The sequence below is a fragment of the Hyla sarda genome, chromosome 1 (genome assembly GCF_029499605.1).
Source record: "Hyla sarda isolate aHylSar1 chromosome 1, aHylSar1.hap1, whole genome shotgun sequence".
Lineage (NCBI taxonomy): Eukaryota > Metazoa > Chordata > Amphibia > Anura > Hylidae > Hyla > Hyla sarda.
The window spans coordinates 149,276,929-149,298,682 of record NC_079189.1 but is presented as its reverse complement, the minus strand read 5'-3'; the positions used below and the strand labels follow the sequence as shown (position 1 = coordinate 149,298,682).

Sequence of the window (21,754 nt, the reverse complement as noted above, 5' to 3'; positions counted from 1 at the left end):
TAGAAACAATGTTTCCCAACCAGTGTGTCTCCAGCTGTTGCAAAACTACAACTCCCAGCATGCCCAGACAACTGAAGGGCATGCTGGGAGTTGTAGTTCAGCAACATCTGAAGGGCCAGATGTTGCTGAACTAAAACTCCCAGCATGCCTGGACAGTCAGTGCATGCTGGGAGTTGTAGTTTTGCAACAGCTGGAAGAGCACAGATTGGAGACCATTATACAATGGTCTCCAAACGGGGGCCCTCCAGATGTTGCAAAACTACAACTCCCAGCATGCCCAGACAGCCAAAGGCTGTCTAGGCATGCTGGGAGTTGTAGTTTTCAGACTCCTAGAAGCAGCAGTGAAGATCTTCACTGCTGCCTCTGAGGACCACATACTTACCCGTCGCTGCTCGTCCACGTGGCCGGTCCCGCGCTGCTCCTCGGTCCCGCCGCTGGATCAGGTAAGTCCGCCGGTCCCCACGTGTTCCCCCCGAATGCCGCAGGTCCCCGCGAGCCCCTGCAGCCTTCGTCCCCCGTTCTGCCCGACTTCCAGGGGCGGGCAGTGCGGGGGATCTGAACTTTCACCCCAGATCACTGTGATTGGTCCACAGGGACCAATCACAGTGATCGCTGACCAGGACCATCAATTGATGGTCCTGGGGGTGAAGCAGAAGTTGTCCCCTGCTGGAAACAGCGGGACTTCTGCCAGTTAACCCGTGCGATGCTGCGCATCACCGGGTTAACTGAATGTCATTTATAAACGCCGGGATGCGCGAACGCACTGCACAACCCGGCGTTTATATATGACATTCTGCGGGAAGGGGTTAAAGGTAAGGAGGAAAAAATGAAAGTGCAAAAACTGAAAAACGCCTGGTCCTTAAGGGGTTAAGTCACTGATCCAAAGACTAAAATAACATAATCTATGAATTCACATAAATTTACATATTCAGATGTCAATTTCAACTTAGTTTTCTAGATGGGCACTGTCAAATCCAAAAACGTTTTATGTTTTGTTACTGACCTTTTGTAATATGGTTGTTTACATTGTTTTAAATATAATATTAAGAAAACTGCTCTTGAAAATCCCACCACCAGGGGGTCCCCATACCTTTTTTAATTTTATTTTTCATTTTAGTGGTCCCCATACCTACTGGGACACTAACCAGTCCTGCAGCAGCATTAGCTTGTCCATGAGTCATGGACAAGAGATGACGCATGGATTACATGAGAAGGCTGCATGAGAAGACACACCAATAACCTTCCACCACCACAAGGGAGGGACACACCCCCTCCTACCACACACTAATAACTTTCCACCACCACAAGGGAGGGACACGCCCCCTCCTACCACACACTAATAACCTTCCACCACCACAAGGGAGGGACACACCCCCTCCTACCACACACTAATAACCTTCCACCACCACAAGGGAGGGACACACCCCCTCCTACCACACACTAATAACCTTCCACCACCACAAGGGAGGGACACACCCCCTCCTACCACACACTAATAACCTTCCACCACCACAAGGGAGGGACACGCCCCCTCCTACCACACACTAATAACCTTCCACCACCACAAGGGAGGGACAAGCCCCTTTTCCCTGAGAGGACTTCTAACACTGTGAGCTAATGAAAAGAGGTATTTTTTATAATACATATTGGTGATAGAGGCATAAAAATGACATGTACATGGTCAGGACTAGGTACTAAGTAACACGTATTTTGGATCTGACAGGTGTGCTTTAAAAATGTCAGATCCTCTCATCCTCTACCTTAAGCCATCAATTATTGCCAGATATTTATCTCACCAGTGACTATCAGTCCCATATATTTTAGGTCACTTAAAGTTATGCTTGTAGGGATAGTAGCAGTAATGTTCAGAGGGTGTAGTAAACCTGAAGCCATAGTACCTACCCTTTCATCTACACATTCCTGCCTAACTGATAGAGGTACTGTCCCTCAAGGGTACCCCACCCAATGGAGGCTCATCATATTTGCTTCTAAACACATTTATCTTGTCCCACCTCATCCTGACATATTTCCCTGTAAGATGTTCCTGCTGTTGGTTCTTCTAGAGACCATCAATTGGATTGCTGCGGTGTGTAATCGATAACCTCACACTGCCCTCTATAGTTGCTCGTGGCGCCGGATAATCCAACTGTAATGTGTAGTTGGTCATGACGACTATATAGCACAATGAGCAGCATTCCTGTAACGTACAGTAGATCTTCAAAATGCTGAAATAAATCAAAAGGAAGATTTAAGGTGCTTATGTTTGAGCCAAAAGAGACACCAAATAGAAATATTTAAGCTTATGTAGAATGCTTTATAAGTGCCTTTATCTTCCTTGTACAAGTATTCCAGTAACAACCTTTAAGGGGTTGCCCCCTCGTGGGGAAAACCCTTTACTACAACCCCCCTTAAAAATTAACCTTTATTGTGATTGTTAAAATATACCCCACACAAACATTTAAAATTGGTTTGGTGGTGTGTATTATTGTTTAACTATCATACACTTATAGGGGATAGTGCAGGTACAAATTACTGCTTGTAAGGCTGTGTGCTAATATGCAGAACACACCAGCTACTGTCCCCACATCCCTACTCTATTATTGCCACCTTATGTACCCGCTGTATTAAAAACACACAACTGGGATATATATATGAAACGTAACGTTGAACGGAAATTTGATAATATTTGGGGACCCTGGGTACACCATTTTGACCCCCCGAGGACTGATTCGTAATTGCTTGTGACCCCTCGGCCTGTGTTTATGTTAAGATTGGCTTATGGTCTGGGAATCTCTGTATGTGGCTTTAGTCTCTTCCTTGTCTGCCCTTTTCTTTCTTTCCTCCTCTGGTGGCTTTGTTGGAGTGCCGGTGGGTGCCGCTTGCTGGGGTTGGGTGCGCTGGGATTGGGGGGAGTCTCCCTATTGGAATAGGAGTATATTAAAACCTCTAGTTTACTGCTTGTGTATATTCCTACTCCTGCAAAGGGAAGAGACGGACTGTTTGTATGTACGGTGAGTGGGGGGGTTTATTGTTGGGGAAATGTTTTCGTATGTTTAAAAATGGTTAAACTCTTAATAAAAATGTCTGATTAAAAAACAAAAAAAACACACAACTACTAGCCTCCCCGACGTTTCGCTGAACGGATCAGCTTTGTTAAGGGTAGCGAGTCTAATGCTACCCTTGACAAAGCTGATCCATTCAGCGAAACACCGGGGAGGCAAGTAGTTGTGTGTTTTTAATACAGCGGGTACATAAGGTGGCAATAAGAGAGTAGGGATGTGGGGACAGTAGCTGGTGTGTGCCGCATATTAGCACACAGCCTTACAAGCAGTAATCTATACCTGCACTATCCCCTATAAGTGTATGATAGTTAAACAATAACACACACCACCAAAAATTAAAAAAATTGTATATAATAAAAAAAATGAATAAGCCCTTCCCCCAATAAAAATTTGAATTGCCAATTCTACCCAAAAAAGTGTAAAATTTGTTATTGGCACAAGCGCAAATGTGGGAACTATGAAAATATAATGTTAATGATCCTGTATGGTAAACAGCGTAAACGTTAAAAAAAAAAAAAATCCAAAATTGCTGCTCTTTGGTCACATCACGTTCCAAACCAATTTAATAACAAGTGATGAAAAAGTCACATTTACGGAAAGGTGGTACCAAAAAAACTGCAGATCCTGGCACTAAAAAATAAATGACCCCTCATACAGCCCCGTATACGGAAAAATGAGAAAAATATAGGTGATCAAAATAGAGTGATTGTAAACATTCTTATTTTTGGGAAAAAAAGTTTGAGTTTTTTTAAAAGTAGCACAAAAATAGAAAAGTATGTAACCATGGGTATCATTTTAATTGTATTAATTGTATTGATAATTGTACAGAATAAAAGAAACATGTAATTTGTACTGTAAAATGTACAGTGTCAAAATTAGCTAAATTGCGGTTTTCTTTTCTATTTTCCCACACAGATATTATTTTTTGGGTTTTACCATACATTTTATGATAAAATGAGTGATGTAAAACAATTTAAATAATATTAGCCTTGCAAACAACAAGCCTTCATATGGGTCCGAAGAAATATAAAAGCGTTATCGCTCTTAGAAGGCGAGGAGGAAAAAATGAAAATACAAAAACAAAATTGGCTGCGTACTCAAGGCCAAATGGTCTGTGTCCTTAAAAGGTTCAGATGTACACTGTATATACAAGAAGTCATCTTTGTTTATTAGCCTCAAGGTCTACAAGTTGTGTACAAGAATTAGTCTTTGTCCATTGACTTGAAGGTGTACCAAGATGGCATCCTGATTTTTTTTTTTAACTTGGCCTGACTAGAGTATTCATGCACATAGCCATTTATACCCATAAATGAAATATACACTCATACATTCACACTCAAAGGCCCTCATTTACTAAGAGTGGAGTGTAGGTCTCTTTGTGGGTTTTCATTCCCTACAATTTATTTTCCACGGTATTTACTAAGGTTTCCCTACATTTTCCACTTTCCCTACACTTTGCTTTTTTTTACACATACTCTGATCTGTCGGGTTTTCCTCAGCTCAAATCCACCACATTTTATGTGGAAACCTTAGTAAATATGTTGGGTTTTTGTGAAAATGTCGGGAACATGGTCCTTTTTGGTGACCACACCCCTTTTCCCGGCAGCCATGCCCCTTTTTCGGGTTTTCTTAACAAAATGGAAGGTTTGTCGGGGTTTTTTCAATTCTGGCGCAAATTCTGGTGCAAAATCTGGTGCAGACAGACTTTCTGGCGCAATGCGCCAGAACCCGACAACACATGACGGCTTTGCAATAGTAAATGAGGACCAATATGTCAGTGTTACTCAACCAGCTGTTGCAAAACTACAACTTGCAGCCAAAGGCTCTCCAGGCATGCTCGGAGTTGTAGTTTTGCAACAACTCGAGGCATACTGGTTGGGAAAGATTGCTATATGCATACACAATGCACACTCACACTGTATGCATGCTTACACTATATGCACACTTACCTTCTAGGCTTGGTCAATAGTCTCCTAAATGCCATTAATTCCAAGGGCAGCAGTTGAGGTGGAGGCCATCAGCACAGATACGGCAGCAGTAGTGCATAAAGTGCATGAGGGGGACACAGCTCAGTTTCCTGTCCCTGTGCTGTGCCCCTCCCCCCTCCTTTTGCTCTGTGACCCGACTGCTGCACTCAAGGAGCAGGAGAGAAGCTGAGCTGTGCAGGGAACAGGAGGAGGGGAGGAACTGAGGAGGAAGCCCGGGCGCAGAGTGTAAGTAAACACTGCTATAGCATCCTCCATCTCCACCCCCTCCCCTGTGTCTCTGACCCTATGATGCTAATAAACTTCCCGGCTCAGAGGTGAGTACAGACAGAGGAAAAGCGGGGAAGTTTCAGTGACAGCGGGACACATGAGATATACTGCTACAGCTACTTTGCTGCTCCATTTGTGAGGGCATCACATGGCAGCGCATTAATATGGCAGGGGCTCAAGCATGAGTGCATGTCCCTGATTATACCGTCCTCTGGTTTCTTATGCACCCACTCTGACCACTTTTTGGGGTAGTTTGGCTGCTGTAAAACCTGTGGGTTATGCAACATTTCCTATGATTATGTCTGTGATAATCTAACTGTTTAAGCACTGTGTTTACAAGTAAGAGATACAGTATCTCACAAAAGTGAGTACACCTCTCACATTTTTGTTAATATTTTATTATACCTTTTGATTTGACAACACTGAAGAAATGACACTCTGCTACAATGTAAAGTGCACAGCCTGTATAACAGTGTTTAAAGGGGTACTCCGGTGGTCAACGTGATTTTCCGTTTTTGACTTACCCTATTTGTTTTGTTTCATTTCTATTCATGTTGTTTAGGCGACTCTATTTCCCTTCTTTGTTGTCTTTTTATCCCAAACTTTGTTTTCCTATCTTTGCTTCTATTTCCTGTTTCTTGCTGTGCTGAAAACTACAAATCCCAGCATGCCACATGCCTTGCTGGTTTGGGGCGGCTCCTTTTTTTAAATTTTTTTTTATTTGTTCCGCCCTTTACCCATCCTACTATTTTCCCGGGTCAGCCCCCTTATACACAGCACACTAAAATAATCAGCCCTGGTTGGGATACACTGGCATACACACACAAAAGGGACTACAACTCCAAGCATGTGTCATTCAGGAGACTTCAGTCTGTAGTATAACACCAGCATGCTGCCTTTGTAGTCTCCTGGGGGTTGTAGTTCACCACACCTCTGTAGGTCATACACCAGTGTTTCCCAACCAGGGTGCCTCCAGGTGTTGCAAAACTACTACTACCAGCATGTCCAGACAGCCAAAAGCTGTCTGGGCATGCTGGGAGTTGTAGTTTTGATACAGCTGAAGACACCCTGGTTAGGAAACAATACGCTTTGTTTGTAATATACTGAATAGGCTAGGCCAGTGTTTCCCAATCAGTGTGCCTCCAGCTGTTGCAAAACTCCAACTCCCAGCATGCTCAAAGGCTGTCAGGGAATGCTGGGAGTTGTAGTGTTACAACAGCTGGAGGCACACTGGTTTGGAAACACTGGTGTAACATGATGTGTATGCTGAATAGGTTAGGACAGTTTTTACCAACCAGTGTGCCTCCAGCTGTTGCAAAACTACAACTCCCAGCATGCCCAAAGGCTGTCAGGGCATGCTGGGAGTTGTAGTTTTACAACAGCTGGAGGCACACTGATTTGGAAACACTGGTGTAACATGATGTGTATGCTGAATAGGCTAGGACAGTGTTTCCCAACCAGTGTGCCTCCAGCTGTTGCAAAACTACAACTCGCAGCATACCCAAAGTCTGTCCAGGCATGCTGGGAGTTGTAGTTTTACAACAGCTGGAGGCACACTGGTTTGTAAACACTAGCATACACACACATAACAGGCACTTTGTTATCCTCCCCTTCAAATAACACTCTTATCTTCTCTGTCTTCTTTCGGTGCAGACCTGCGTCCTCAGAAGACAGAGCAGGGGGAGGGGAGGTGAGGAGCTGTGTAGGAGCTTCTTGCTCTCATGCACACCTGCGTCCTCCAGGAGGGGGAGATGAGGGGGCGTTGCCTATCTTTGTCATGCAGTTCTGAAAGAACAGAGAAAAAAAAAGCCATGACATGTTGTCCACAGCCTAATCCTAACATGTGGACAACAGTCAGAGATCTAACACACGACTGTTGTGTCCCTTCAAAATAACTCAACACACAGCCATTAAAGGAATACTCCAGTGCAGGAACACTTATCCTCTATCCAAAGGATAGGGTACAAGTGTCTAACCGTAGAGGTCTGATCGCTGGGATCTCCCAAGATCTCCTGCACACGGTAGTCCCCAGGAATGGCTCATGTAAACCTCTGCATGATGCGGTGGCCGACACGACCCATCCATGTGTCTCTACGGGAGAGCTGGAGACGCTGTGTTCTTGCACTGGAGTACTCCTTTAATATCTAAACCTTGGCAACAAAAATGAGTACACCCCTAAGTGAAATTGTCCAAATTGGGTCCAATTAGCCATTTTCCTTCCCTGACATCAAGTGTCACAAGGTCTAAGATGTAAAAGGGGAGCAGGTGTCTTAAATTTTGTGTTATCGCTCTTACAGTCTCTAATTGTCTCTAGTTGCTCTACATAAAGATGGCATAGGCTATAAGAAGATTACTAAGACCCTGAAACTGAGCTGCAGCTTGGTGGGCAAGACCATACAGTGGTCCCACAAGACAGGTTCCACTTAGAACAGACCTCACCATGGTTGACCAAAGAAGTTGAGTGCACATGTTCAGCGTCATATCCAGAGGTTGTCTTTGGGAAATAGACATATTGCTGCTAGCATTGATTCAGAGGTTGAGGGGGTGGGGGTCAGCCTGTCAGTGCTCACACACTGCATCCAATTGGTCTGCATGGCTGTCATCACAGATGGAAGCATCTTCTAAACATGAAGCATAAGAAAGCCTGCAAATGGTTTGCTGAAGATAAGAAAACTAAGCACATGGATTACTGAAACCATGTTCTGTGGTCCAATGAGACCAAGATAAATGTATTGGTTCAGATGGTGTCAAGCTTGTGTGGTAGCAACCAGATGAGGAGTACAAAGACAAAAATGTCTTCCCTACAGTAAGTCATGGTGGTGGGAGTGTCATGGTCTGGGCCTGCGTGAGTGCTGCTGGCACTGGGGAGCTAAAGTTCATGGAGGGAACCATGAATGCTAACAAGTACCGTGCCATACTGAAGCAGAGTATGATCCTCTCTTTTCAGAGACTGGGCCTCAGGGCAGTATTCCAACATGATAACAACAACAAACACACTTCCAAGATGACCACTACCTAGCTAAAGAATCTGAGGGTATATGTGATGGACTGGCCAAGCATGTGTATAGATCTAAACCCAAATGAGCATCTGTGGGGCATTCTCAAACAGAAGGTGGGGGAGAGCAGTGTCAAAGAGGAATTCAGTGGCAACCTGTGAGGCTCTGGTGAACTCCGTGCCCAAGAGGCTTAAGGCAGTGCTGAAAAATATTGGTGGCCATTCAAAATATTGACACTTTGGGCCCAATTTGGACATTTCCACTTAGGGGTATACTCACTTTTGTTACCAAGGTATAGACAAGAATGACTGTGTGGAGTTATTTGGAGGGGACACCACATTAAAGTGTACCAGTCGTAAACAACATTTTTCACAGAGAAGGATTACAGTAACACATGTTTTGCTATACACGTTTATTCCCTTTGTGTGTATTGGAACTAAACCAAAAAAGGGAGGAAAAAAAGCTAATTGGACATAATGTCACACCAAACTCCAAAAATTGGCTGGACAAAATTATTGGCACCCTTAACTTAATATTTGGTTGAAATTGTATGCGGAGAGAAAAAAGAACACGCACTCACCATCCCAGGGACATCAAACGGCAGCTTTATTTGAAGACACTGGAGACATCGGCATATGATGAACAGACAGCGTTCCTGTACAGCAGCAAGTCAGGTGTGTGGGCGAGTGGAGCACAGGTGAGGGGCATGGTGCTGGGTCCACGAACTTGTTTCAAGTCATTCCTGACGCTTCATCCGGCCTATATTAATATTTGGTTGCACACCCTTTGGAAAAAAATAACTGAAATCAGTCGCTTCCTATAACCATCGATAAGCTTCTTACACCTCTCAGCTGGAATGTTGGACCACTCTTCCTTGCAAACTGCTCCAGGTGTCTCTTAATGGAAGGGCACATTTTCTCAACAGCAATTTTAAGATCTCTCCACAGGTGTTCAATGGGATTTAGATCTGGACTCATTGCTGGCAACTTCAGAGCTCTCCAGCGCTTTGTTGCCATCCATTTTCGGGTGCTTTTTGATGTACGTTTGGGGTCATTGTCCTGCTGGAATACCCAAGATCTCGGACGCAAACCCAGCTTTCTGACACTGGGCTGTATAGTGCGACCTAAAATCCATTGGTAATCCTCAGATTTCATGATGCCTTGCACACATTCAAGGCACCCAGTGCCAGAGGCAGCAAAACAACCCCAAAACGTCATTGAACCTTCACCATATTTCTTTGTAGGTACTGTGTTCTTTTCTTCGTAGGCCTCATTCCATTTTTGGTAAACAGTAGAATGATGTGCTTTACCAAAAAGCTCTATTTTGGTCTTATCTGTCCACAATACGTTTTCCCAGAAGGATTTTGGCTTACTCAAGTTCATTTTGGCAAAATGTAGTCTTGCTTTTTTTTATGTCTCTGTGTCAGCAATGGGGTCCTCCTAAGTCTTCTGCCAAAGCGTTTCATTTCATTTAAATTGAATATCTTTGGAACTTGTTTGGGGCTGCTTATCCACCATCTGGACTATCCTGCGTTGACACCTTTCATCAATTATTCACTTCCGTCCACGCCCAGGGAGATTAGCTACAGTGCCATGGGTTGCAAACTTCTTGATAATGTTGCACACTGTGGACAAAGGCAAATCTAGATCTCTGGAGATGGACTTGTAACCTTGAGATTGTTGATATTTTTAAACAATTTTGGTTCTCAAGTCCTCAGACAGTTCTCTTCTCCTCTTTCAGTTGTCCATGCTTAGTGTGTGACTTTAACCCATTTATAATTGTGCTGCTTACAGACTCCAGGAAATAAAAATTTTGATAAAGTTTGGTTTTATTGATAGGCAGGCAATACATATAACTTTCTGGTTTTCATACCCTTTAAACTATAGTTAACAGGCAATATTTAGGCTTTTTTCCCCCTCTGGTATAAATAACTAGAATACATACCTGGCTCACGTGATAATAGTAGAACCACAGTATATTTGTAGTCATTGTGTTTTTGAGCAGGACACTTATTTATAATAAAAAAATATGCTAAATAAAGATTTTTTTGTGGTGACAGCAAATCAAGCAATGCAAATTTTTCTGCCTTTCAAATCATAATACATGGATGGCACCATGCTGTGTTCACGAAGAACAGAAAAAAGAGGCATTGTCATAGGCAGAGACACTGGGAAATGTTTCATGTAATAGCCCAGCCTTCTTTTCAGAAGTCAGTTTAGATATAAAGAGATGAAAATTAACAGTCAATGTAGGTTGATTTTCCTTTGCAGTATTGTTAATAGCAAAAACATAACTTGTTTTCTTTTCTCTCCATTGCAAACAGTGTGTGGAATCTATTTTATAGACTTTGGTTACTGTTCATTTGAGTTCATGCTTCAAGTATCTATTACATTACTTGCAGGATGATAGCATTTGTTTCTTTTGATCAGAGTAACATGATTCTGGGTAAATTTGGGATTTTTTAAAGCACATATTCCTTTCAAGGTAGATACGGAGTATGAAACTCCAAATAGTTCAGCAACTGACGGTAGTTTGCGAACGTTTCAAAGTGTAAGGTGGTCTACATTAGGGTGGCACAAAACAAGGCACCATGGCTCTGTGAACCTCAGGAAGCATGGGGGAGCCAACCCTTAAGTTCACTGACTTCATCTGGAGTTTTAGTGCTGAAACAAAGTCACATATTTTTTGGGTACAAAGTTAGCATAGACAAGGTGGTGCATATCAGATCATTAAAGGATTTTTTTAGATTCATGTTTTTTTTGGGGGGGGAGGGGGGGTCTGCTTTGGATTTATCTTTTTGGAACACAGCTAAGGTTTTCCTTAAAGGGAAACTAAAATGGAAAATCCCCCAAAAAAACACTGAAAGAAAAGGAGTTGGAAGAGATGGAAAACGATGCAGAAAACAACACACTCTTAACCTGACAGAAAAAGAAAGGGGACAGCTACAGGAGAACCAGAAGACAGAAACAAAGATCAATGAATAAATTAATACCTGGCAGTTAAATGTAAAAATATATTTTTTTTTTCCAGGGGGAAAAAAAATTTGAGAGACAGGAAAACCATCTACGTGTCTTATGCATATTAGACTGAGAGAGCTTTAGATATGTGGGTGTTAACATAGCTAGTAAAATAAACTTTCATGGTAAATTCCAAACCCCTAAAGGGGTACTCCAGTAGAAAAAAAATTATTTACTGGTGCCAGAAGGTTAAACAGATTTGTAAATTACTTTTATTAAAACATTTTAATCCTTTCAGTACTTATCAGCTGCTGTATATTTCAGAGGACGTTGTATTTCTTTTTGGAATTCTTTTCAGTCTGACCACAGTGCTTGCTGCCGACACCTCTATCAATGTCAGGAACTGTCCACAGCAGGAACAAATCCCCATAGCAAACCCCTCCTGCTCTGGACAGTTCCTGACATGGACAGAGGTGTCAGCAGAGAGCACTGGGGGGGAGGGGGGTTCTGCTTTCGATTTATCTTTTTGGAACACAGCTAAGGTTTTCCTTAAAGGGAAACTAAAATGGAAAATCCCCCCAAAAAACACTGAAAGAAAAGGAGTTGGAAGAGATGGAAAACGATGCAGAAAACAACACACTCTTAACCTGACAGAAAAAGAAAGGGGACAGCTACAGGAGAACCAGAAGACAGAAACAAAGATCAATGAATAAATTAATACCTGGCAGTTAAATGTAAAAATATATTTTTTTTTTCCAGGGGGAAAAAAAATTTGAGAGACAGGAAAACCATCTACGTGTCTTATGCATATTAGACTGAGAGAGCTTTAGATATGTGGGTGTTAACATAGCTAGTAAAATAAACTTTCATGGTAAATTCCAAACCCCTAAAGGGGTACTCCAGTAGAAAAAAAATTATTTACTGGTGCCAGAAGGTTAAACAGATTTGTAAATTACTTTTATTAAAACATTTTAATCCTTTCAGTACTTATCAGCTGCTGTATATTTCAGAGGACGTTGTATTTCTTTTTGGAATTCTTTTCAGTCTGACCACAGTGCTTGCTGCCGACACCTCTATCAATGTCAGGAACTGTCCACAGCAGGAACAAATCCCCATAGCAAACCCCTCCTGCTCTGGACAGTTCCTGACATGGACAGAGGTGTCAGCAGAGAGCACTGTGGTCAGACAGAAAAAGAAATTCAAAAAGAAATCCTGTAGATCATACAGCAGCAGATAGGTATTGGAAGGATTAAGATTTTTTTAAATAGAAGTAATTTAGAAATCTGTTTAACTTTGTGGCACCAGTTGATTTAAAATAATTCATTTTCAACTGGAGTACCACTTTAATTAAAGAATTGGGAAAAAACTAGCATATAGAAACATTTGTATGCTTCACAAGCCGATAAAATGGCACTGATAAAAACCATATTTCTTCCAAAACTTTAAGACTTGTTTAGTTCCATGACGGTGTGGTTTTAAGAGGGGCTTTTTAAGAGGATAATTCTTCTGTTTAATTCATTGATGAAAAAATGAAGGGGATGAAAAGAAATGAGATTGAAGATAGATGACTTTTCCCAACACAAAGGGGGCTTTTCGCTTTCTGATGTGAGGCATTATTTATCATCATAGATGTGTGAAGATGAATGTAAATGAAACACTATGGTTAGGAACTAAGGGACAGTTTGGGATTCTTTTAAGAAGATGAAGGTGGAGGGTCTCTTTGAGTGTGCCCTGATTAGGCATAATAGGAATCTTAAAGAGGTAAACAAGTTGGGCATCTGTAAAGAATTCTATAATGGAGGATTATGTTTTTCACTTCATCAGGTTTTTTAGTTTGAAATGGGTGCGTTCAAACATGCGGGATCCACTGTAGATTTCAAGTTGCAGATCTGCAACTGTGAATTTTACAAGGCAATGCTTATGAATTTTTGATTGGCATGTCAATAAAGAGATTGCCTTGTACAATCCGCAACTTTATATCCACAGCAGATCTGGCATGTGTGAATGCTCCCTAAGGGTACGTTCACATATATACAGGATCCTGCACAGCTTTCATACGCAGGATTTGTAACTGCAGATTAGAAGCTGTGCTCAGTCATTTAGTTTACATTGAGATCTGCAACAGAAAATCCTGCACATCAAATCTGCGTTTTTGTGTGAACGTACCCTAAGAGTGAAAACTGCCCTTTCTTTAACTGAAGGAATGCTACTGTGAGGTTACAAATGGTTTTAAGTTGTTAGAAGAGGCTTTCAGATGTGTAACTGTGACATCAGAAGTAAATGTCACAAGTCAGATGCATTGTTGTGACATCATCATGGAATTAAACAGTGTTTTAAGTAGGAGCGTTAGTGTACAGTAATACCACAAACAGTTTGCCATTAGGTAGGCTACTGTCATGTAAGCTATTGTGACAATAATTTCAGTTAGGTAAGCTACTATGACCTTATAGCTATGTTTCTAAGCTGTCAGTTCATACACTATTCTTGTTGAAGACCCTCTACGGTTGATACCTGCCCCTTAGTCATAACTGACATTGAAATTTAAGTGGCTGTCTGGGATTTTAAGAAAATTGTCTTAAAGCTGAAAATGTAATAAAATATAAAAATCCTACACAGCAATTATACCATTTGTTCTTTTTGATCCATAGGGTCAACTAACTTTTTAACAGTATACATTTAGAGATGTTCCTGTTCAGAAAGTACAAATAATAACCTGTATGATTCCATCCAAAGAAAGATCAGATCTCATATATGGTTAAGATGTAAATAAAAAAAATATATATATATATATATATATATATATATATATATATATATATATAGTAAAGTTAAGAACTTTTCATGATACAGTAAATGAGCTTTTTTAAGATTATACTGGAACATAAATCCAAGTCTTAGGCTAGGTTTCATTTTTTTCTTCCAAATATGCACAATTTATGATAATATTATAATTTTTTTCCTCAAAAGGGCGTTAGCCTTTAAGAATCTTATCTTATTTTACCTCTTTACAAAGTGGATGGGATTCAGATATTTGTCTGATCTTCCAAGTTTCATATCTTGCTTATTTAGCTTTTTCTATGTCCCACTAAGGGGCCCATTACTTTACTGATAAACACTTTTACACTTTAGGGTGACCATGCATATAGTATTCTTCTGACAAGGTAACTGAAGTTGTAAAGCACATATGTGTTTTGAGTAGTTTACATACCTCAACTATGAGAGACATTGAGAAAAAAAAAAACATACATAAAATCACTTTGTCTGGTTTTTTAAGAATTTATTTGCAAATTATGGTGGAAAATAAGTATTTGGTAACCTACAAACAAGCAAGATTTCTGGCTCTCAAAGACCTGTAAAGTCTCCTCTGTCCTCCACTTCTTAGGGTGCTTTCACACCACGTTTTGTACTTTCGGTTCCCGAATACGGCTGGGAGGAGGGGCTTAATCGCGGCGCCTGCGTTTTCGGCCGTATGCGGTTTCCCAACCGCAGGCAAAAACGTGGTCAACCGCGTTTTTGCCTACGGTCGGGAAACCGCATATGGCCGAAAATGCAGCCGACCGGAGGCTGCGTTTCACTCCTGTCGGCTCATACACATGCATTAAATACGGTTCCCAAATACGGCTGAGTGCTGGCGCTGCGATTAAGCCCCTCCCCCCTCCTCCCAGCCGTATTCGGGAACCGTAAGTACAAAACGTGGTGTGAAAGCACCCTTACCTGTATTAATGGCACCTGTTTGAACTTGTTATCAGTATAAAAGACAAGTGTCCACAACCTCAAACAGTCACACTCCAAACTCCACTAAACTCCACTATTGCCAAGACCAAAGAGCTGTTCAAAAATTGTAGACCTGCACTAGCCTGGGAAGACTGAATCTGCAATAGGCAAGCAGCTTGGTGTGAAGAAATCAACTGTGGGAGCAATTATTAGAAAATGGAAGACATACAAGACAACTGATAATCTCCCTCGATCTGCGGCTCCATGCAAAATCTCACACTGTGGTGTCAAAATGATCACAAAAACAGTTAGAAAAAATCCCAGAACCACATGGGGGGACCTAGTGAATGACCTGCAGAGAGCTGGGGCCAAAGTAACAAAGGCTACCATCAGTAACCAACTACGCCAGGAACGCAAATCATGGAGTGTCAGATGTGTCCCCCTGCTTAAGCCAGTACATGTCCGGGCCGTCTGAAGTTTGCTAGAGAGCATTTGGATTATCCGAGGATTGGGAGAATGTCATATGGTCAGATGAAACCAAAGTAGAACTTTTTGGTAAAAACTCAACTCATCGTGTTTGGAGGAGAAAGAATGCAGAGTTGCATCCAAAGAACACCATACCTACTGTGAAGCATAGGGGTGGAAACATCATGCTTTGGGGCTATTTTTCAGCAAAGGGACCAGGACGACTGAGTTGTGTAAAGGAAAGAATAAATGGGGCCATGTATCGTGAGATTTTGAGTGAAAAATTCCTTCCATCAGTAAGGGCATTGAAGATGAAAGAAGTGGCTTCGTAAGAAGCATTTCAAGGTCCTGGAGTGGCATAGCCAGTCACCAGATCTCAACCCCATAGAAAAAGGGAGTTGAAAGTCCATGTTGCCCAGCAACAGCCCCAAAACATCACTACGTCAAAACGTTTGACCTCTGTCATTGCCTACAAAGGGTATATAACAAAGTATTGAGGTGAACAAGTGGTTATTGAACAAATACTTATTTTCCACCATAATTTGCAAATAAATCCTTTAAAAATCAGACAATGTGATTTTATGGATTTATAGTTGAGGTATACCTATGATGAAAATTACAGGCCTCTCTTACCTTTTTAAATGGGAGAACTTTTGGTGGCTGACTAAATACTTTTTTGCCCCACTGTACACTTTGGGGGAGATTTATCAAGACCTGTCCAGAGGAAAAGTTGCCCAGTTGTCCATAGCAACCAATCAGATCGCTTCTTTCATTTTTAACAAGGCCTCTGCAAAATGAAAGTAGTGATCTGATTGGTTGCTATGGGCAATTGGGTAACTTTTCCTTTGCACGGGTTTTGATAAATCTCCCCCTTTGTCTTTGTGAAGTTCCTCTATTACTCCTCCTGGAACCATATGAATTGACAAATTCCATTTGTCAATAGTAGGTGTAATTATACAGTTTGGCACTGTGAACATAGTAAGGATGTACCCCTTTGACAAGTACATTTCCTGGAGAAGTAACAGAGGAACAGCACTGATATTTTTTAAGGAATGCAAGCAGATAACAGGTCCTCACTACATTTTGGTATAATATATTAAAAGTGCATTATAATAAGGCTCTAACTCAGCAAAGGTCCTTAAGATCTTTATTTTCCAAATAAAAAAAATACAAAGATGAGATAGGACATCAACATGGCTTCTTCTTCTTATACTATATAATCACCAAATGCATCCATAAGGCACTTAGTCAGGTCTTTATTTAAAAAAATAAAATATGCATTGAAGCAAACATTCCCAAACACAAGTCTTTTGTATGACGTCTGTATGTACAATATTGCACATATTTACACTTCATTCTTCTGACGTTACAATGGGACCTTAGGCTGTCTTGTTAGCTTCAGGGCCTGGAATATGAAGACAAAATATATCAGATACAGGACACAGGGTAGATATTTGTACAGGAAAATCAATATCCATTGACATAATCAACTTAATATGTGGTTAAATATGTTCCCCATTTTGTTTCTGGTATGGATTTTCACAATTTATAGAAATGTATGTCTGCTGGATATATGCATACGGATATAACATAGCTAAATATAGAGTAAAGGAAAAAATATTTGACCCTTTGCTGATTTTGTATGTTTGTCTACTGACAAAGAATTGATCAGTCTATAATTTTAATGGTAGATTTATCTGAACAGTGAGAGACCGAAAAACAACAAAAAAATTCCAAAAAATGCATAAAAAAAAGTTCTGAATTGATTTGTATTTCGATCAATCAGCAGGATATCTGGCGCCAGGTGTCTTTTATACAGGTAGCAAGCTGAGATTAGGCGCACTCTCTTAAAGAGAGTGCTCCTAATCTCAGCATGTTACCTGTGTAAAAGACACCTGTCCACAGAAGCAATCAACCAAACAGATTCCAAATTCTCCAACATGACCAAGACCAAAGAGCTGGCCCAGGATGTCAGGGACAAGATTTCTAGTTATTCTGTCTTTCTCTGTTAAAAAACCTACCATTAGGTAGGAGAGGTCTCATGCTCAATGTTTCTATAAAACGTATCCCCTATCCAGAGGGGTATGACTGCTGGGGCCCCCTGCGATTGTTTGTATGGAGCCCAGCTTTCCCCCAGAGTGGCGCGTTACTGCCCCTTTCATATATCTCTATGGGAGAGTAAAAAGATTGCCGAACGGCTCTCCCATAAATATATAAATGATAGCAGATACATTTTTTAGTAACATTGAGCAGGAGACTTCTCCTTTAAAATTATAAACTGGTCATTTCATTGTCAAAGGAAAATGTACAAAATTAGCAGGGGATCAAATAATTATTTCCGTCACTGTAACAATTGTCCACTTTAGACAATTCTACTTTTTTAAGGCCCTAGTCACATCTTTTGGTGTTTTATTGGGAGTATACGTCAGCATGCACATCCAACTGACTGCGTATCCCACTGTTAAGGTATAGAGAAGGATATGTTTCCTGCCCCCAGAAAAAGCTCTGTTGACGTTACATCATTGAAGCTTGCATGGGAAAGTCAATTAGTCTTCCTCTTGTCCTTCAAAGGGAATGAATGGCTGACAGACACCTGATACATATTTCAATGTTTCTGGAGCTAGCTTAGGAGGTGGACAGGAAAAAGGTCCCTGTATATCTGCCTTCAGAAAGCTCCAATGGTAGTGTTTATAAATAGACAGTAATCGATAAATACTTGTGCTTGATGCCATCCTGTGGCTTCCATTGCCAATAGGCTAATCTGGTATCTTAACAGACATCTTCTTAACCTGACATACATGTGAAATGTACTGGCAAGACATCATGTGAATAAGCCTTCTGATTGGTGCGGGTTATTCTGAAGATAGTATGCAAAGATCACTTGTAATCTGTGTTGATTTCTGGCAGCCAGTTATATATATATATATATATCTTTTTTATTGTAGAAAATGTGCATGGTATAAATCCATGCAATTACAGTGGTCCCTCAAGTTACAATATTAATCTGTTCCAGGATGACCATTGTATGTTGAAACCATTGTATGTTGAGACCATAACTCTATGGAAACCTGGTAATTGGTTCTGAAGCCACCAATATGTCATCCAAAAATAAGAAAAAGTGAGGATTAAACATAAATAAGTAGATAACTAATACAGATAAAGCAAATCCTTACATATAAAAGTAAGAAAGATCTGCTGGGAGCTGTAAATCACTGTCTATTTCAGTGTTTCCCAACCAGGGTGCCTCCAGCTGTTGCAAAACTACAACTCCCAGCATGCCCGGACAGCCAAAGGCTGTCCGGGCATGCTGGGAGTTGTAGTTTTGCAACAGCTGGAGGCAACCATTTTTGGGAAACACTGGTCTATGTAGAGGACAGGAGCTTCTTCAGGGTCCTGTACAGAACACGCAATGTCCTAAAAAAAGGAAAATGGAGCCGCCCCCACCTGGTGTCCAAAGGAGCAGCTAACCCTGGCACAGGTAAAGAGTACAGAACATGTAATACCTCCCTGTACTGTAGGGGGCGCTACCAGACACCAGTCAGTGCATGCACAGGGGTTTTACCAGTGAAATATCCATTCTGATTGGTCGGTTCTTCCAGCCATTGACACGTTTCGCAGATTCCAAAGCATTGTAGGTTGAGTCTGGTTTCAAGTTACAATGGTCCAGAAAAGACCACTGTATGTTGAAACTATTGTATGTTGAGGACATTGTTGAGGGATCACTGTAGTATCAGGACTCAGAAACCATAGTTAGATTTGGTGTCTATAAGAGGCTTGCCAAATTTCTATCCAAAAATTTTCAGGTGGTCTGTATCATTTGATGTAAGCTAGTGACAAGATGGGAGAAAAATGGTCTTTGTAAAGGACTGGTACATGTTAGTCAGTTTAGAAGTCTAAGCATAAAAGTAGAACTTTTACCATGACAATATAACAATTGTTTGCAGTGTCACATAAAATGGTACTTTCTTGATAAAGCCTGGCATTAGTAAACAATCACTTCTTAAGATTTCTTTGCACAAAGCCTTTCTCTACTTTGAGATTTCAGTCACACTCCAGAAGTAGAAATGCAGAATCCAAGGCTGTAAATATTTAACATCAGTCCCACATTAACAGTCGGCATAGGTGTCATCGTTGTTTTCAAGAAGCCACAGGGGGCAGAACAATATTACAATATGACAGAGAGGAATTGTTTGTGATTGACTTAATTACTGGGGAGCGTAAAATAGATTTCAAGGCAGTCTCTTTTGTATTAGAGGAGAGGAAGTATTTAAACAGACACTTTACTTTTTCCATTGACTTTGAAAGCATCAAAAGACTTCTCAAAGAGTTCCTTAATAAAGTCAGCCACCATGTTTGTTCAAGAGCACGTTATTGTTTTTATATAGCAAGACAGAAAAGAACTTTCTAAGGTGCAAAAGACCTTCATCATATTGTTAAAGTGTATAGGTATTACCCAAAGAGTAAGATACGCAAAATCGGGAAGGTAATTACATAAATGGCATTAATAAATATATTAATTTATGAGTAAAAAAATAAAAAAAAAAGGAATGGAAAGGAAAGAGACCAATATAAACAAATACACATGCAAAAAATGTACACACAGACATAAGGAATAAAAGTGCCAAGAACCCTAAGATAACATTGGGGGTGTCAACAATGTGCTGTGACAAATGTAACAAAATGTAGACATGTAGTTCATGTGGATATCAATAAATACCAAAAAGCGTACATAACAAAAGAAACACCCCACAGTTAAGATATCCTACCACAGTGGAAAGCAATGTAAAGAGATCCACCAATTTTATATACAATGTGTTTACAGGGCATTTGGAAAGTTTTCAGACCCTTTTCACTTTTTTCACACTTTGTTATATTTAGCCTTGTGCTAAAAAAAAATTATAATAATTTTTTTTTTAAATGTTAATATATATTATCTGCAGCGATTGCAGCCTCCAATCTTCTTGAGTATAATGCCACAAGGTTTACGCACTTGGATTTGGGGATTTTCGGCCATTTTTCTCTATCGCTCCTCTAAAGCTCTGTCAGGTTGGATGGGGACCATCGCAGAAATCTGATTGGGTTCAAGTCAGGGCTTAGTTGTCCCTAAGCCACACCTGTGTTGTCTTAGTTGTGAACTTAAGAGTTATTGTCTTTTAAAAAAACATTTAAGCCCAGATTGGTGGAATGCTGCAGTGATTTTTGACCTTCTATAGGTTTCTTCTGCACAAATTATCTTTGGAGCTAAGCCAGTGTGACCATTGAGTTCGTGGTCATCTCCTTTACAAGGGTTCTTCTTCCCGATTACTTAGTTTTGTGAAGAAGCCATCTCTAGAAAGAGTCCTGGTAGTTACAAACTTCTTTACTATAAGAATTATGGAGCCACTGTGCAGTAGAATTTGTTTGTACCCTTCTCCAGATTTTTGCCTCTATCCAATTTTGTTTCTGAGCTCTACAGGCAGTTCTTTTTTTCACAGGAATAAAAAAAATATATATTTTTTTATTTTTTAAGAATGTACAAAATGTTCTTGAAATTGATTTTCACATTCTTATTATGGGAAAAATAGATTTTTTTTATTTTTTATTTTGCAGCAATGCTTCAACCTAGCAAAATGACAGGCTCTTAAAAGTGATAGGCTCTGAAAGCATTCCTAGTGCACTGTATATAGTGATGTATTTACCTTTTGTGAATCAAATTCTCCAGGTTAAAAAATAAAACCAGCATTGCTGTGCTCTTGTGAGGAATGACAGGAATGTGGGTACCAGTCATAGCAACACTACCATTCCAGAGAAACCTCAGATTTTTTTACATTTAACAGTATTATGTATTAACTTTGATCGGCAGATGTAGAGGATACCTAGGTATGACCTATGCATTTAGCAATACACAGGGCAATATACCAGCATATGTGTGTGTTTGGCAATATATTACAGTGTAAAAGTAAATCACTTAATGGGATTTGAGAGTAAAGAAAATTAAACAGGACGAAAAATGTGATATGAATTAAAGGGAAACTGACAGCTAGTTCACTCACACTAAACCCAATACACAGCGAAAAGAGGCATGGAAGCTCTGTATGCTGACTCCCGCCTGCGCAAAGGACAACATTAGCATACAAGCAATGGACTCCAATACTTCTTGGTTCTCCTGAACAGCAGCACTGGTTGGGGCAAGTTACACCTCTTTTTAAACTGGTTCACCAGCGCTATAACCCTGTGTATTTATTGGGTTTAGAGCAGGTGAAACAGCGATCAGTATCCCTTTAATAGAAACTAGAATGTAATGTATATGTATATGACTATTGAAA

At 40.5% G+C, this 21,754-nt stretch overlaps 1 protein-coding gene across 2 annotated transcripts in view; it reads right to left on the bottom strand.

Moving 5' to 3' along the window:
• Nucleotides 1–16,582: 16,582 nt before the first annotated feature.
• The window catches only part of SLC10A7 (solute carrier family 10 member 7), a 222,689-nt gene continuing 217,517 nt past the window's right edge, over nucleotides 16,583–21,754 (bottom strand). For both annotated transcript variants that reach the window (XM_056562846.1, XM_056562845.1), the window contains exon 12: nucleotides 16,583–16,854. In XM_056562846.1, coding sequence (XP_056418821.1) covers nucleotides 16,816–16,854 — 39 coding nt within the window. In that variant the 3' untranslated portion in view covers nucleotides 16,583–16,815. The remainder of the gene's footprint in view (nucleotides 16,855–21,754) is intronic.